The 13,755-nt window shown below is 42.5% G+C and overlaps 1 protein-coding gene across 2 annotated transcripts in view; it reads left to right on the top strand.

Annotated features, from left to right (window-relative positions):
- The first annotated feature begins 11,437 nt into the window (after positions 1-11,437).
- Positions 11,438-13,755, top strand: part of LOC126361386 (myosin-I heavy chain) — a 783,760-nt gene continuing 781,442 nt past the window's right edge. For both annotated transcript variants that reach the window (XM_050007788.1, XM_050007787.1), the window contains exon 1: positions 11,438-11,642. In XM_050007788.1, coding sequence (XP_049863745.1) covers positions 11,621-11,642 — 22 coding nt within the window. In that variant the 5' untranslated portion in view covers positions 11,438-11,620. The remainder of the gene's footprint in view (positions 11,643-13,755) is intronic.

Genomic DNA, 13,755 nt, shown 5'->3' with positions numbered 1-13,755 from the left:
AAACATAAAAATAAATACAAAACTTTAGATAATTCACAAACCTTACAAATATTACAAAACGCATAAACAAAACACTAAATTAAACTAATATTCACTTGCAAACTGGGCTGACACTGGTGGCTGGGTGACGCTTCAATTTCGCGTCCCACTACACTTTCTAGCTGAGGTGAGGAAGACTTGGGCAGCATAACGTGTACGGATAAAGTTAAGACGAAGGCGAACTTCGACTTCCTTAACATCAACATTGAAGGTGACACAGTAGCGTAAGAAGAGAAACAATTCTTCTGTCTAGGAACTGAGATTACACAAGCTGCTCAGCACGAGGGAGATAGAATTCGGTCGGTGCAGGAGAAGAAATCTTTCTTCAATGAAAGTGGCCAACTGATTCGAATATTCTTACGAAATCGTGGATGAATTTACCGCGAGTGTCAGTCTGAAATAAATGGATTTGGAAAACCAGAGAAAGACGAACTGGGAGCATTTGAAAACTGATATTCACGAAAGCTGAAGGAAACTAAATAGGAGCACGAAGTGTGGAATGACAGGCACTAAAAGTATTGGCCAAGAAGGAAGTCAGTGGAACATTCTTACCAACAGAAGAGACATGTAGTGGGACACGTGCAAAGGCAACCCGGACTTGGCGATGGAGGACCACCAGAGTAAAGCAAAGAGTTGAACATGTAAAACAAATTATAACGGGTCTTAGGTTTTGCAGATGGCAATTACTTGTTGATGGACCCACTTGCTTAGATGAGTATTTGTAATGAATGTATTATGTTGTTGAGCTTGAGAAGCCAGTTTACACTAATTACATTTACTGATTATAAATACTTGCACGTGACTGCGCCATTGCAGTCAGTATCAAATTGTAGCACTAGGTGCAGCAGCTGCAGAAACATAATTACAGTACATTTCAATTGGGATCACAACCAGTTTGGTGACTTACTCTTTACAAAACTAACTGTGAAACAATTCTTTCCATCACACTTTATGATGACAACTAATAGCAAGAAAACAATAACGTGCAGAAGGTCATTGATGGGTGTCCTGTTGTGCATGTCATTCATTACAAGGCAGAAAGCGGGTCTCTAGGCGGCATCTCTGTTGCGTGTGTGCGGCACGGCTTCCACTGACCTAAGTCGTGCGCGACTTCTCACTGGGTGTTGGAGTACCCCACAGAATAGGAAGAGACGGAAGGTGAATTAGGTCAATAGGGTGGATAATGATTTTTTTCAAAAAAGAATCATGAATTTTTAATTTTTATTCGGTATGGAAATGTTGCTGGTATTCTATGTGAATTACTGTTATTGTGGTCTTCAGTCCAGAGACTGGTTTGATGCAGCTCTCCATGCTACTCTATCTTGTGCAAGCTTCTTCATCTCCCAGTACCTACTGCAGCCTACATCCTTCTAAAACTGTTTAGTGTATTCATCTCTTGGTCTCCCTCTACGATTTTTATCCTCCACGCTGCCCTCCAATACTAAATTGGTGATCCCTTGATGCCTCAGAATATGCCCTACCAACCGATCCCTTCTTCTAGTCAAGTTGTGCCACAACTTCTCTTCTCCCCAATCCTATTCAACACCTCCTCATTAGTTATGTGATCTACCCATTTAATCTTCAGCATTCTTGTGTAGCACCACATTTCGAAAGCTTCTATTCTCTTCTTGTCTAAACTATTTATCGTCCATGTTTCACTTCCATACATGGCTACACTCCATACAATTACTTTCAGAATCGACTTCCTTACATTTAAATCTATACTCGCTGTTAAAAACATTCTGTTCTTCAGAAACGCTTTCCTTGCCATTGCCAGTCTACATTTTATATCCTCTCTACTTCGACCATCATCAGTTATTTTGCTCCCCAAATAGCAAAACTCCTTTACTACTTTAAGCGTCTCATTTTTTAATCTAATTCCCGCAGCATCACCCGATTTAATTCGACTACATTCCATTATCCACGTTTTGCTTTTCGTAATGTTCATCTTATATCCTCCTTTCAAGACACTTCCCATTCCGTTCAGCTGCTCTTTCAGGTCCTTTGCTGTCTCTGACAGAATTACAACGTCATGAACGAACCTCAAAATTTTTATTTCTTCTCCATGGATTTTAATTCCAACTCCGAATTTTTCTTTTGTTTCCTTTACTGCTTGGTCAATATGCAGTTTGAATAACATCTGGGATGGGCTACAACCCTGTCTCACTCCCTTCCCAGCCAATGGTTCCCTTTCATGCCCCTCAGCTCTTATAATTGCCATCTGGTTCCTGTACAAATTGTAAATAGCCTTTCGCTACCTGTATTTTACCCCTGCTACCTTCGGAATTTGAAAGAGAGTATTCCCGTCAACATTTTTCTAAAGCTTTCTCTAAGTCTACAAATGCTACAAACGTAGGTTTGCCTTTCCTTAATCTTTCTTATAAGGTAAGTCGTAGGGTCAGTATTCCCTCACGTGTTCCAACATTTCTACGGAATCCAAACTGATCTCCCCCGAGGTCGGCTTTTATCAGTTTTTACATCTACATCTACATTTGTACTCCGCAAGCCACCCAACGGTGTGTGGCGGAGGGCACTTTACGTGCCACTGTCATTACCTCCCTTTCCTGTTCCAGTCACGTATGGTTCGTTGGAAGAATGACTGCCGGATAAACTACGTGCGTGCTCGAATATCTCTAATTTTACATTCGTGATCTCCTCGGGAGGTATAAGTAGGGGGAAGCAATATATTCGATACCTCATCCAGAAAAGCACCCTCTCGAAACCTGGACAGCAAGCTACACTGCGATGCAGAGTGCCTCTCTTGCAGAGTCTGCCACTTGAGTTTGCTAAACACCAAATAACCCTGTGACGAAACGCGCCGCTCTTCTTTGGATCTTCTCTATCTCATATGTCATACCGACCTGGTACGGATCCCTCACTGATGAGCAATACTCAAGTATAGGCCGTACGAGTGTTTTGTAAGCCACCTCCTTTGTTGATGGATTACATTTTCTAAGGGCTCTCCCAGTGAGTCTCAACCTGGCATCCGCCGTCCCAACAATTAATTTTATATGATCATTCCACTTCAAATCGCTCCGTACGCATACTCCCAGATATTTTACAGAAGTACTGCTACCAGTGTTTTTTCCGCTACCATATAATCATACAATAAAGGATCCTTCTTTCTATGTATTCGCAATACATTACATTTGCTATGTTAAGGGTCAGTTGTCACTCCGTGCACCAAGTGCCTATCCGCTGTAGATCTTCCTGCATTTCGCTGCAGTTCTCTAATGCTGCAACTTCCCTGTATACTACAGCATCATCCGCGAAAAGGCGCATGGAACTTCCGACACTATTTACTAGGTCATTTATATATATAAAAAGCAATGGTCCCATAACACTCGCCTGTGGCAGGCCAGAGGTTACTTTAACGTCTGTAGACGTCTCTCCTTTGAGAACAACATGCTGTGTTCTGTTTTCTAAAAATTCTTCAATCCAGCCACACAGCTGGTCTGATATTCCGTAGGCTCTTACTTTGTTTAGCAGGATACAGTGCGGAACTGTATCGAACGCCTTCCGGAAGTCAAGGAAAACAGTATCTACCTGGGAGCCTGTATCTAATATTTTCTGGGCCTCATGAACAAATAAAGCGAGTTGGGTCTCACACGATCGCTGTTTCCGGAATCATTCGTTTGTAAAGAATTCGTGTTAGTATTTTGCAGCCGTGGCTTATTAAACTGACAGTTCGGTAATTTTCACGTCTGTCAACACCTGCTTTCTTTGGGATTGGAATTATTATATTCTTCTTGAAGTATGAGGATATTTCGCCTGTCTCATACATCTTGCTCACCAGATGGTAGAGTTTTGTCAGGCCGGCTCTCTCAAGGTTGTCGTTAGTTCTAATGGAATGTTGTCTAATCCCGGGGCCTTGTTTCGACGCAGATCTTTCAGTGCTCTGTCAAACTCTAGGTGCAGTATCATATCTCCCATTTCAACTTCATCCACATTCTCTTCCATTTCTATAATATTGTCCTTAAGAACATCGGCATTGTATAGACCCTCCACTCCTTCCACCTTTCTGCTTACCCTTCTTTGTTTAGTACTTGGTTTCCATCTGAGTGAGCTCTTGATATTCATGCAACTGGTTCTCTTATCTCCAAAGGTCTCTTTAATTTTCCTGTAGGCAGTATCTATCTTACCCCTAGTGATATGAGCCTCTACGTCCTTGCATTTGTCCTGTAGCCATCCGTGCTTACCCATTTTGCACTTCCTGTCGATCTCATTTTTGAGACGTTTATATTCCTTTTTGCCTGCTTCATTTACTGCATTTTTATATTTTCTCCTTTCATCAATTAAATTCAATATCTCTTCTGTTACCCAAGGATTCTATTAGCCCTCGTCTTTTTACCTACTTGATCCTCTGCTACCTTCACTATTTCGTCTCTCAAAGCTATCCATTCTTCTTCTTCTGTACTTCTTTCCCCCGTTCTTGTCAATCGTTCCCTAATGCTCTCCCTGAAGCTCTCTACAACCTCTGGTTCTTTCAGTTTATCCAGACCCCATCTTCTCAAATTTCCACGTTTTTGCAGTTTCTTCAGTTTTAATCTGCAGTTCATAACCAATAGCTTGTGTTCAGAGTCCACATCTACCCCTGGAAATGTCTTACAATTTAAAACCTGGTTCCTGAATCTCTGTCTTACCATTATATAATCTATCTGATACCTTCTAGTATCTCCAGGGTTCTTCCATGTATACAATCTTCTTTCATGATTCTTGAACCAAGTGTTAGCTATGATTAAGTTATGCTCTGTGCAAAATTCTTCCAGGCGGCTTCCTCTTTCATTTCTTAGCCCCAATCCATATTCACCCACTATGTTCCCTTCTCTTCCTTTTCCTACTATCGAATTAAAGTCACCCATGACTATTAAATTTTCGTCTCCCTTCACAATCTGAATAATTTCTTTTATCTCATCATACATTTCATCAATCTCTTCATCATTTGCGGTGCTAGTTGACATATAAAAACTTGTACTACTGTGGTAGGCGTGGGCTTCGTATCTATCTTGGCCACAATAATTCGTTCACTATGCTGTTTGTAATAGCTTACCCGCACTCCTATTTTTTATTCATTATTAAACCTACTCCTGCATTACCCCTATTTGATTTTGTATTTATAACCCTGTATTCACCTGACCAAAAGTCTTGTTCCTCCTGCCAACGAACTTCACTAATTCCCACTACATCTAACTTTAACCTATCCATTTCCCTTTTAAAATTTTCTAACCTACCTGCCCGATTAAGGGATCTGACATTTCTTGCTCCGACCCGTAGGATGACAGTTTTCTTTCTCCTGATAACAACGTCCTCTTGAGTAGTCCCCGCCCGGAGATCCGAATGGGGGACTATTTTACCTCCGGAATATTTTACCCAAGAGGACGCCATCATCATTTAACCATACAGTAAAGCTGCATGCCCTCGGGAAAAATTACGGCTGTAGTTTCCCCTAGCTTTCAGCCGTTCGCAGTACCAGCAGAGCAAGGCCGTTTTGGTTAGTGTTACAAGGCCAGATCAGCCAGTCATCCAGACTGTTGCCCCTGCAACTACTGAAAAGGCTGCTGCACCTCTTCAGGAACCACACGTTTGTCTGGCCTCTCAACAGATACTCCTCCGTTGTGGTTGTAACTGCGATACGGCTATCTGTATCGCTGAGGCACGCAAGCCTCCCCACCAACGGCAAGGTCCATGGTTCATGGGGGGAGGGGGGCTACGTCAATTAAGTACCGATATAAATTTAAATATCGGCTGCATGGAGCATAGCGATTTTATATTTGATTTTTAATGTTAGATGCTTTGGATAAGCTCCTAATTTATTTTTTCTGAATATTGTGATTTAAATGACAGGAGATGCTATTTACCTACAGGATGAGTTATTACATTTACCTCCTATTGTCCAGTCACATTAATTTGACCACCGCTTATGTTAGGCGCCAACGTGCAATAACCATTCACAGACGGCAGGTGGCAGCAGTAGCAGTGGAGTGTGTCCGAAGTGTATCGGCTGGACGAGGATAACAGTGCAGCGCATGTCGTTATGTGGAAAAGGAGCGATTTATATGACGTCCAAAAGTACATGCACGTTGTTCTTCGAGACAAGGGAGGAGGCATTTCCGAAACTGTTCCCGTGTCGCTGTGGTTAATGTATGTTATGCAGGGCAAACGGCGGTATACAAAAACGGCGCCGAGGCAAGTATCGTGCTCCACGGGCGCATGTACGATAGGGTGGCCGACTGCTGCGAAGATTTACCCGAGCGAATAGACGTGCAACTGTTGGGCAACTGACAGTTCTAACAACCCTACCACAACAAAGGTCAGCATTTAATAACGATTGTGGTGTTGCTCACACTGCTAAATACTGCATTTTCGGGCAACAGCAGTCATATAATGTGGCAGGTGTCATTAGAGCACAGTTAATAGTCATTTCATGTAATAATGAAAAAACTTGGCCCTCATCTTTTTGTGTTTCCCACGCTGGTCTCGTCGTAAAATCATGGCTCAATCGTTGAAAATCTAGGTGGTTACGATTCCAAGCTCGGATGCAAAAAGGCCTAGGTTTTATCCTGCTATATTCGATATTTTTGTAGATGCGCTTCTCAAACCATTCTTGGAGATTAAACCTTTCAAAGTTATCACAATAGTGATGTAAAAAAAAGTAATCAGTACTCCGAATTTTGTTACACTTCCTTTTAATTTCTTTTATTGCAATATCACGTAAACGCACAAAACATCGCTTCACAATACAAAACATACTTGAAAACATCTTCTTCACATTTTATAAGCCAACTACAATATGCATCTTTCCAACATGGCGTCCAAGACTTGGCTTTCTCAGCGTCCGACTCTCTAACAAGTTAACAACTAACTCTTTAACAACACACTAATAATCGGTTACGCGCCCAAAAATCAGAGTTACAAGTACGCCAAAGATCATAGTGACAAAAGAAAGAATACACACAAGAATAATGTTCAAGTACCATTACACAGTCCATATAAACTGAGGGGCTACGAACAGTGTATTTTCAGCTAACGCTGCTGCGTATGGGACTCCGCAGTAGGCGCCTGCTTCATGCATCCATGCTGACTCTTGTTCATCGGCGACGAAGGCTGGAATCTGCACGCCAGTACCGTAACTGGACGTCCACTAAGTGCTGCCAACAGGTGGCCTTTTGATATGAATCACGTTTTGTGCTCCATCGTACAGACGGCCGTTGCCGTGTATGTTGTGAAACATCTGAACACAAACACTCTGGAACAATCTTGGGAAGGGGATTGTTTTCGGTGCATTCCTTGGGTGCTCTCATCATTTCGCAAGGCACAGCGGATCAACGAAAATATGCATCTATACTTCGGGACCATGTCCATCCCCATATGCAGTTCGTTTTTCCTCGGCTCGATAGCATCTACCATCAGCGCATTGCAACGTGTCACACTTCTCCCAGTGTACGTGGTGTAGTTCAGAGAAAACCATGATGAGTTTACTGTACTCCCCTGGCCATCAAAGGCCGCAGATTTTAACCCAGTCGAGAATCTGTGAGACCACCTCGATCGGGTTGTTCGCCCCACGGATCTTCAGCTGAGAGACCTAGTGTAGCTGGCCACGACACTGGAGTAGGCATGACTGCACACCCCTACCGGAACCTTCGAGAACCTCACTGACATTATTTTCAACTTTTGTAGTCCTGTCTTCCTCAGTTGCGTGTAATATTATAGTACCGGGTGATCAAAAAGTCAGTATAAATTTGAAAACTGAATAAATCACGGAATAATGTAGATAGGCAGGTACAAATGGACACACATGCTTGGAATAACATGGGATTTTATTAGAACCAAAAAAATACAAACGTTCAAAAAATGTCCGACAGATGGCGCTTCATCTGATCAGAATAGCAATAATTAGCATAACAAAGTAAGACAAAGCAAAGATGTTCTTTACAGGAAATGCTCAATACGTCCACCATCATTCCTCAACAATAGCTGTGGTCGAGGAATAATGTAGTGAACAGCACTGTAAAGCATGTCCGGAGTTATGGTGAGGCATTGGCGTCGATGTTGTCTTTCAGCATTCCTAGAGATGTCGGTCGATCACGATACACTTGCGACTTCAGGTAACTCCAAAGCCAATAATCGTATGGACTGAGGTCTGGGGACCTGGGAGGCCAAGCTTGACGAAAGTGGCGACTGAGCACACGATCATCACCAAACGACGCGTGTAAGAGATCTTTCACGCGTCTAGCAACACTTTGTTTGCTTTTTTTTGGTTCTACTAAAATCCCATGTCATTCCAAGCATGTGTGTCAATTTTTATCTCTCTATCTACGTTATTCCGTGGTTTATTAAGTTTTCAAATTTATACTGACTTTTTGATCACCCGGTATATTGATAATTTTTACTTATGGACCGTCCGACAGCAACTGAATAAAACACAATTTTATTGCCATACGCGTTTCGCTTTTATTTTCTGCAAGGCTTTATCAGTGGCCTGGAATATGTACACATGTTTGCTACTTAATTTACATTTTGGTCACTATACGTTTAAGTTATAAAGAGTTCTGGCGGTTGGTATTTCCTATTAAGTAGTAATATTTTGAACTGTACTTACAGGTTGGGTGGATGATTTACCACATATTACGCTCGTTTTGCACTTTTGCTGTTGTTCTTGTTATAAACGCCAATTTGCGGTTATTTCCCACATTCACAGCACTATGAACTGAATACTTGTTTCGATGCAATGTCTTGGTTTGTGTTGCCGACTGTCAGATGTTATTGCCAAACTTTCGGGTGTAATTATTGAGATATCTGTGATCTGTTTGTGTATGCTTTTTTGTATGCGCGTGGTTTATTATTATTGTGGGCTTTCTGTGTGTGTGTGTGTGTGTGTGTGTGTGTGTGTGTGTCCAGAAGGCGATGAGGGAAAAGTGAATTTTTTTGGTTGTGTGGGAGGGACGATTTTTTTTCGACTTTTTATCTTATCATTTCTTTTGTTAAGTGTAGCAGGGAGCCTGTGCTGATATGTGTTTCTTCATTTATCACATGTTTGCTTTCAGCGATGGCTTTCTGAATGTGCACGTTTTCTTGTGTTTGTATAAGATGTTTGTCATGGAGCGGAAATCATCCACGCAACCTGTGAGTACAGTTCAAAATATTACTACTTAATAGGAAATACCAACCACCAAAACTGTTTGTAATCTAAACGTACAGTGACCAAAATATAAATTAAATAACAAACATATGTACATATTCCAGGCCACTAATGAAGCCTTGCAAAAAATAAAGGCGAAACGCGTATGGCACTAAAATTGTGTTTTATTCAGTTGCTGTCAGACGGTCCATAAGTAAAAATTATCAATATATTCACTAACTCTCTTCCTTTTGCAGCGGTCCGCTCTGCAAATGTGGTTATTCAGGGCGGTCACATTGTTTTGACTAGCCAATGTATATTGTTACCGTAGCTGAGAAAAAAAAAAACGAATATACTTTTACACCCCAGAAAACAGTGGGAACGAATTTTGTCACTTCACTGAATATGCAGTGCTGGAAACAACTAGCATAAAAATGTATTTCCAATTAAGGCAAGTAATAATAATAATAATAATAATAATAATAATAATAATAATAATAATAACTACGAACACATTATTTCTTCCGCCAAATACGTCAAGTGAAACAATAATCATGAGAAAGGTACAGCTTTTTACAAATGAAAATTTGGTCCGTTGAAGACAGCATGTTAATGTTCATTTAATTCGTGCGATTAGCCGATTTTGACTTTGCTCCAGTTTGAAGTACATGCATGACAGATTATGTACATCACGTTTTACATTGTGTAAATGTTGAGAACTCGTAGTTACTGTCATTATTATATGACGTGTAATGTTAACAATCATGAACTGGGTTCTGTCCACATTTGCACATTTATTTATGAATTATGGTGTTGTGTGTGTGAGAGAGAGAGAGATGAATCCGATACTTATACAATGTCAAACGTGATGTACTTAAGATGATGTCACCAACATGTGCTTGAAAATAACGCAAAGTCGAAATTAGGTAATCGACCGAATTAAGTAATTAATATACAGCCTACAATGGACCACGTTTTTATTTGGAAGAGTATTTGGAGGCTGTGACACGCATTTGCTTGAAAATGACGCGAAGTCGATATTAGATAATCGCAACAGATCAAGTAAAGAACATTTACATACATTCTAGAACTGACCATGATTTCATTTGAAAAATATTTGGAGGCTGTGGACCCACAGAGAAACAAAATTTTAATCTTTGTACTGACTGTTTCCAGTATTTTCTGCACGAATGCTTGTTAAATATTCTGTAGCCAAGAATTTAAGGGCGCAAGAGCATAATACAGTGTAAGCGCACAACTAATTAACAACTTCAATGGATTACAAATGGCAGCCAACTAGTTCTAAGCCATTGAAGCTCTTGCATTCACAATTGTTCAAAAGCACCCATGTTCAAAATCTTAATTAACAACTGTTGTTATTAATCGTTTCTCCACATATGACACAGATAGCGGGTTTTTTGTTACAATAAAAATTGATTAGGATCAGCGTAATAAACACGTTCCAATTCATAATAGCGAAGGAGCGTGAACGACACAGTTCTTGTAATAGTAGGACACACGTCATTTAACGCACAATTGTGTATAGAAATTGTAATAGTTCTTGACTTCACCTGTCTTCTTTCCATTAAAAATGTATATTTCGTCTTAGCTTGCGTGTTTGTACATGCTCTATTATTTTACTTTCAAAGGCGTAGTGTTGGCCGCAATGCTGTCATGTGTCGATATTCGTAGAATCATACTACAGAGAGTTTGGATGCGTGTGAAGACGAGCAACTCTGAAATTCAAACGTAACAACATCAAGATGAAAAGTATACCGAATAGGAATAAGATTAGTATAATTTTTCTTAGGTATTTTACTTTCATAATCTGAGTAAAGACGATATTACTGATATGTTTCTACTCGATGAACTTCAGCCACGGACAGCCCTCAAAGATGAAATGTCTATTTTATCATGTAATTCATTTACTAACAGTGTTTCAGAATAAGTTAACAATGCCAGTTTAATTTCGATATTCTTCGAAATTACACGACACATTTTTTTGAGCTAAGTATAAGCTCTTCTGACTGAACACCAGTAAATCATTGACGCATAAACCGTTTGTTACGACATTGTCCTCAGTTGTTTTAGTATGACACAGTTATGAATCTGGCCCCTTACAGCTGTTTTATCTTGAACTCGACTGATCGCGCGGAATTGGTCCATTGTGCCTTGCCCTGCACCGGCAGTGTTTAGCTGCACTGCCGCGAGGGGCGCGCGAATGTGCGTGACGTCACGTCGAGTGGTTGGCGACTCCGCCGCCAGGAGTGCGCCGCTGTTAGTGTGTTGCCGGCCGGCAAGGGGGACGGTCGTGAGTGTCGCTGGATCAGTGTGCGCGCGGAGTGGTTCGTTCGGCGTCGCGCGTCTTGGCACTGGGTCTCACCTGGTTGTATGGCGAACAGCGCGTAGCGAGCGCTGTCGGTTGTCTGCACAGCGAGCGACCTGCCCGACCCGCTAGCCACCATGGTGGGCGTGCAGTTGCAAGGTAAGCTCGGGGTGGAGGAGGGTGCGGTCCCCACTACCGCCACGCCTCGCAACCCGTGCGGGGTTGCAAGCGCTGCTGCTACTGCGGCCGGCCTGTCCGCTGCTTGTCAACAAAGCGTTCGGCAGCAGCGGCAGATCTGTTGCGTGCTCTGTCAGATGTTTTCTTCGCCAGCCCGTGAAGTGTTTAATAACACACGGTACTGTTACTCACTTCTCATGGCATCAGTGCTGTTACTGCATTGTGCGAGGGGAGAAGCTGCGCTATCGATTGAAGCTTTACATACAACATAAAACTGGCTCTTCGCTTAAGTAATTGTGGTTGTACTCTCAGATTCATTCGTGGAGGTTGTGTGCTCGTGTTAGCGTCGTTTTGTGATTTATTTTTTACTCTTATTTAATTTATAATTTTTTTAATAGTTGGGTGCACTCGTTTCATTGGGTCCTCGTATCACTGACCAACATATTTTGCTTCCACTGGCAAAAACTATGCCACCCGCCCAGGTATCCCTACATTTAGTATGGGAAGGAGCTTGTTAACATCGTGAGAACGATTCACCAGCTGATGTGTCGCGACTCGGTTGAAATGATCGAGAACTCAACGGGGGGGGGGGGGGGGGGGGGGGCTGAGCATCGGTGGCGATGCGGGGGCGTGCCTGGCAGATGAGAGGCGCTATTGATTGCGCGCGCCGGCGCCGCGGTCGACTTGCAGCTGTCAGTCAGGATGCCGGCGGCCGAGGAGGCGAGGGCGGCCCGCGAACACAAGAGCGGCGCTGCTACAGCTGCCCGCCTCTGTCTGCGGCCGCTCAGCCCTCCCGGGGGGTGGGGGCCGTCGAGCCGGCGGCAGCAGCCTCTGCGGCGTGCGGGCGCAGCCAACGGCCGTCTGATGGCCTGCGTTGGGGCATTAGTTTGAGGCGAGAATTAGAGACTCTTAAAAGCCAGCAGCCACCCTTTTAAGATTTACTTATTTATTCAAGCGTTGTACCGTTTCTGCATCTACAGAATACCCCAAAAGGCACAGTATGGTACATGGCGGAGAGTGCCTAGTGATTCCCTTTCCTCGCAAATGGAGCGGGGGGGGGGGGGGGGAGGGGAGGGGCGAGACGCCTCTGTACGAACCCTACACTCTTTTTTTCCCAGTCTTTGCACGAAACGTATCTTGGCGCCATTAGAATCGTTCTGCTGACAACTAGCTGCAAGTGTCTGTTCTCCAAATTTTCTCAGTAGTGTTTCCCCGAGAAGAACGTCTTCCGTCTAGGGAGTCACATTTGAGCTCACTCGCGTGTTGACAGAAGCTACCAGTAACAAGCCTAGCAGCATGCCTTGTAATTTGGTTCGATCTCTTCCTTTAACCTCACCTGGTGGCGATCCCAAGCACTCAAGCAATACTCGAGAATGGGTCGCACGAAAGTATCCTTTATAGACGAACTACAGTTTACTAGTATTCTCCCAATAAACCGAAGTCGACCACTTCCTTCCCTACTACCGTCATTAAGTTCTCTGCCCATTTCATATCACTATGCAACGTTACGCCTGGATATTTAATAGCCGTGACTCTGTTAAGTAGCACACCCTCAATACTGTATTCAAACATTATGGGATTGTTTCTTCTACTCATCCATATAAACTTATATTTTTCTACGTTTAGAGCTAGCTAGCATTCATGAGATCAAATAAAAATTCTCTTCAGTCATCCTGCATCCTATTTAGTCACTCAACGGCAACATTTTCCCCACACACTACAACGTCTTCAGCAGAGAGTCGCAAATTGTTAGTCGCCCTATCCGTCAGATCACTTGTGTGCATAGAGAACAAGACCGGTCCTGTCGCACGTCTCTAGGTCAACCTTGACCGTACCCTTGTCTGTGATGAACACTCGTCTTGGAGGACAGTGTAGAGGCTTTCTATTACTTTAGAAGTTTTTCGAGGCGCTCACTTATCTGGGAAACTATTCCGAATGTTCGGAACTTTCGTTACCTTTGTCCCAAGCTTATGTGACTGCCAGATGAGTACACGTATACAAATGTTTGATATTTTATTATTATTTCTTTTTTAGTTTCTGTGGAGTTCATGGAGCGAGTCAGTATATAGTTTTCCGAATGATAATTACATAAACT

This window comes from Schistocerca gregaria, chromosome 1 (genome assembly GCF_023897955.1).
Source record: "Schistocerca gregaria isolate iqSchGreg1 chromosome 1, iqSchGreg1.2, whole genome shotgun sequence".
In the NCBI taxonomy this organism is placed as follows: domain Eukaryota; kingdom Metazoa; phylum Arthropoda; class Insecta; order Orthoptera; family Acrididae; genus Schistocerca; species Schistocerca gregaria.
This window is presented reverse-complemented; position numbering and strand designations above follow the sequence as displayed.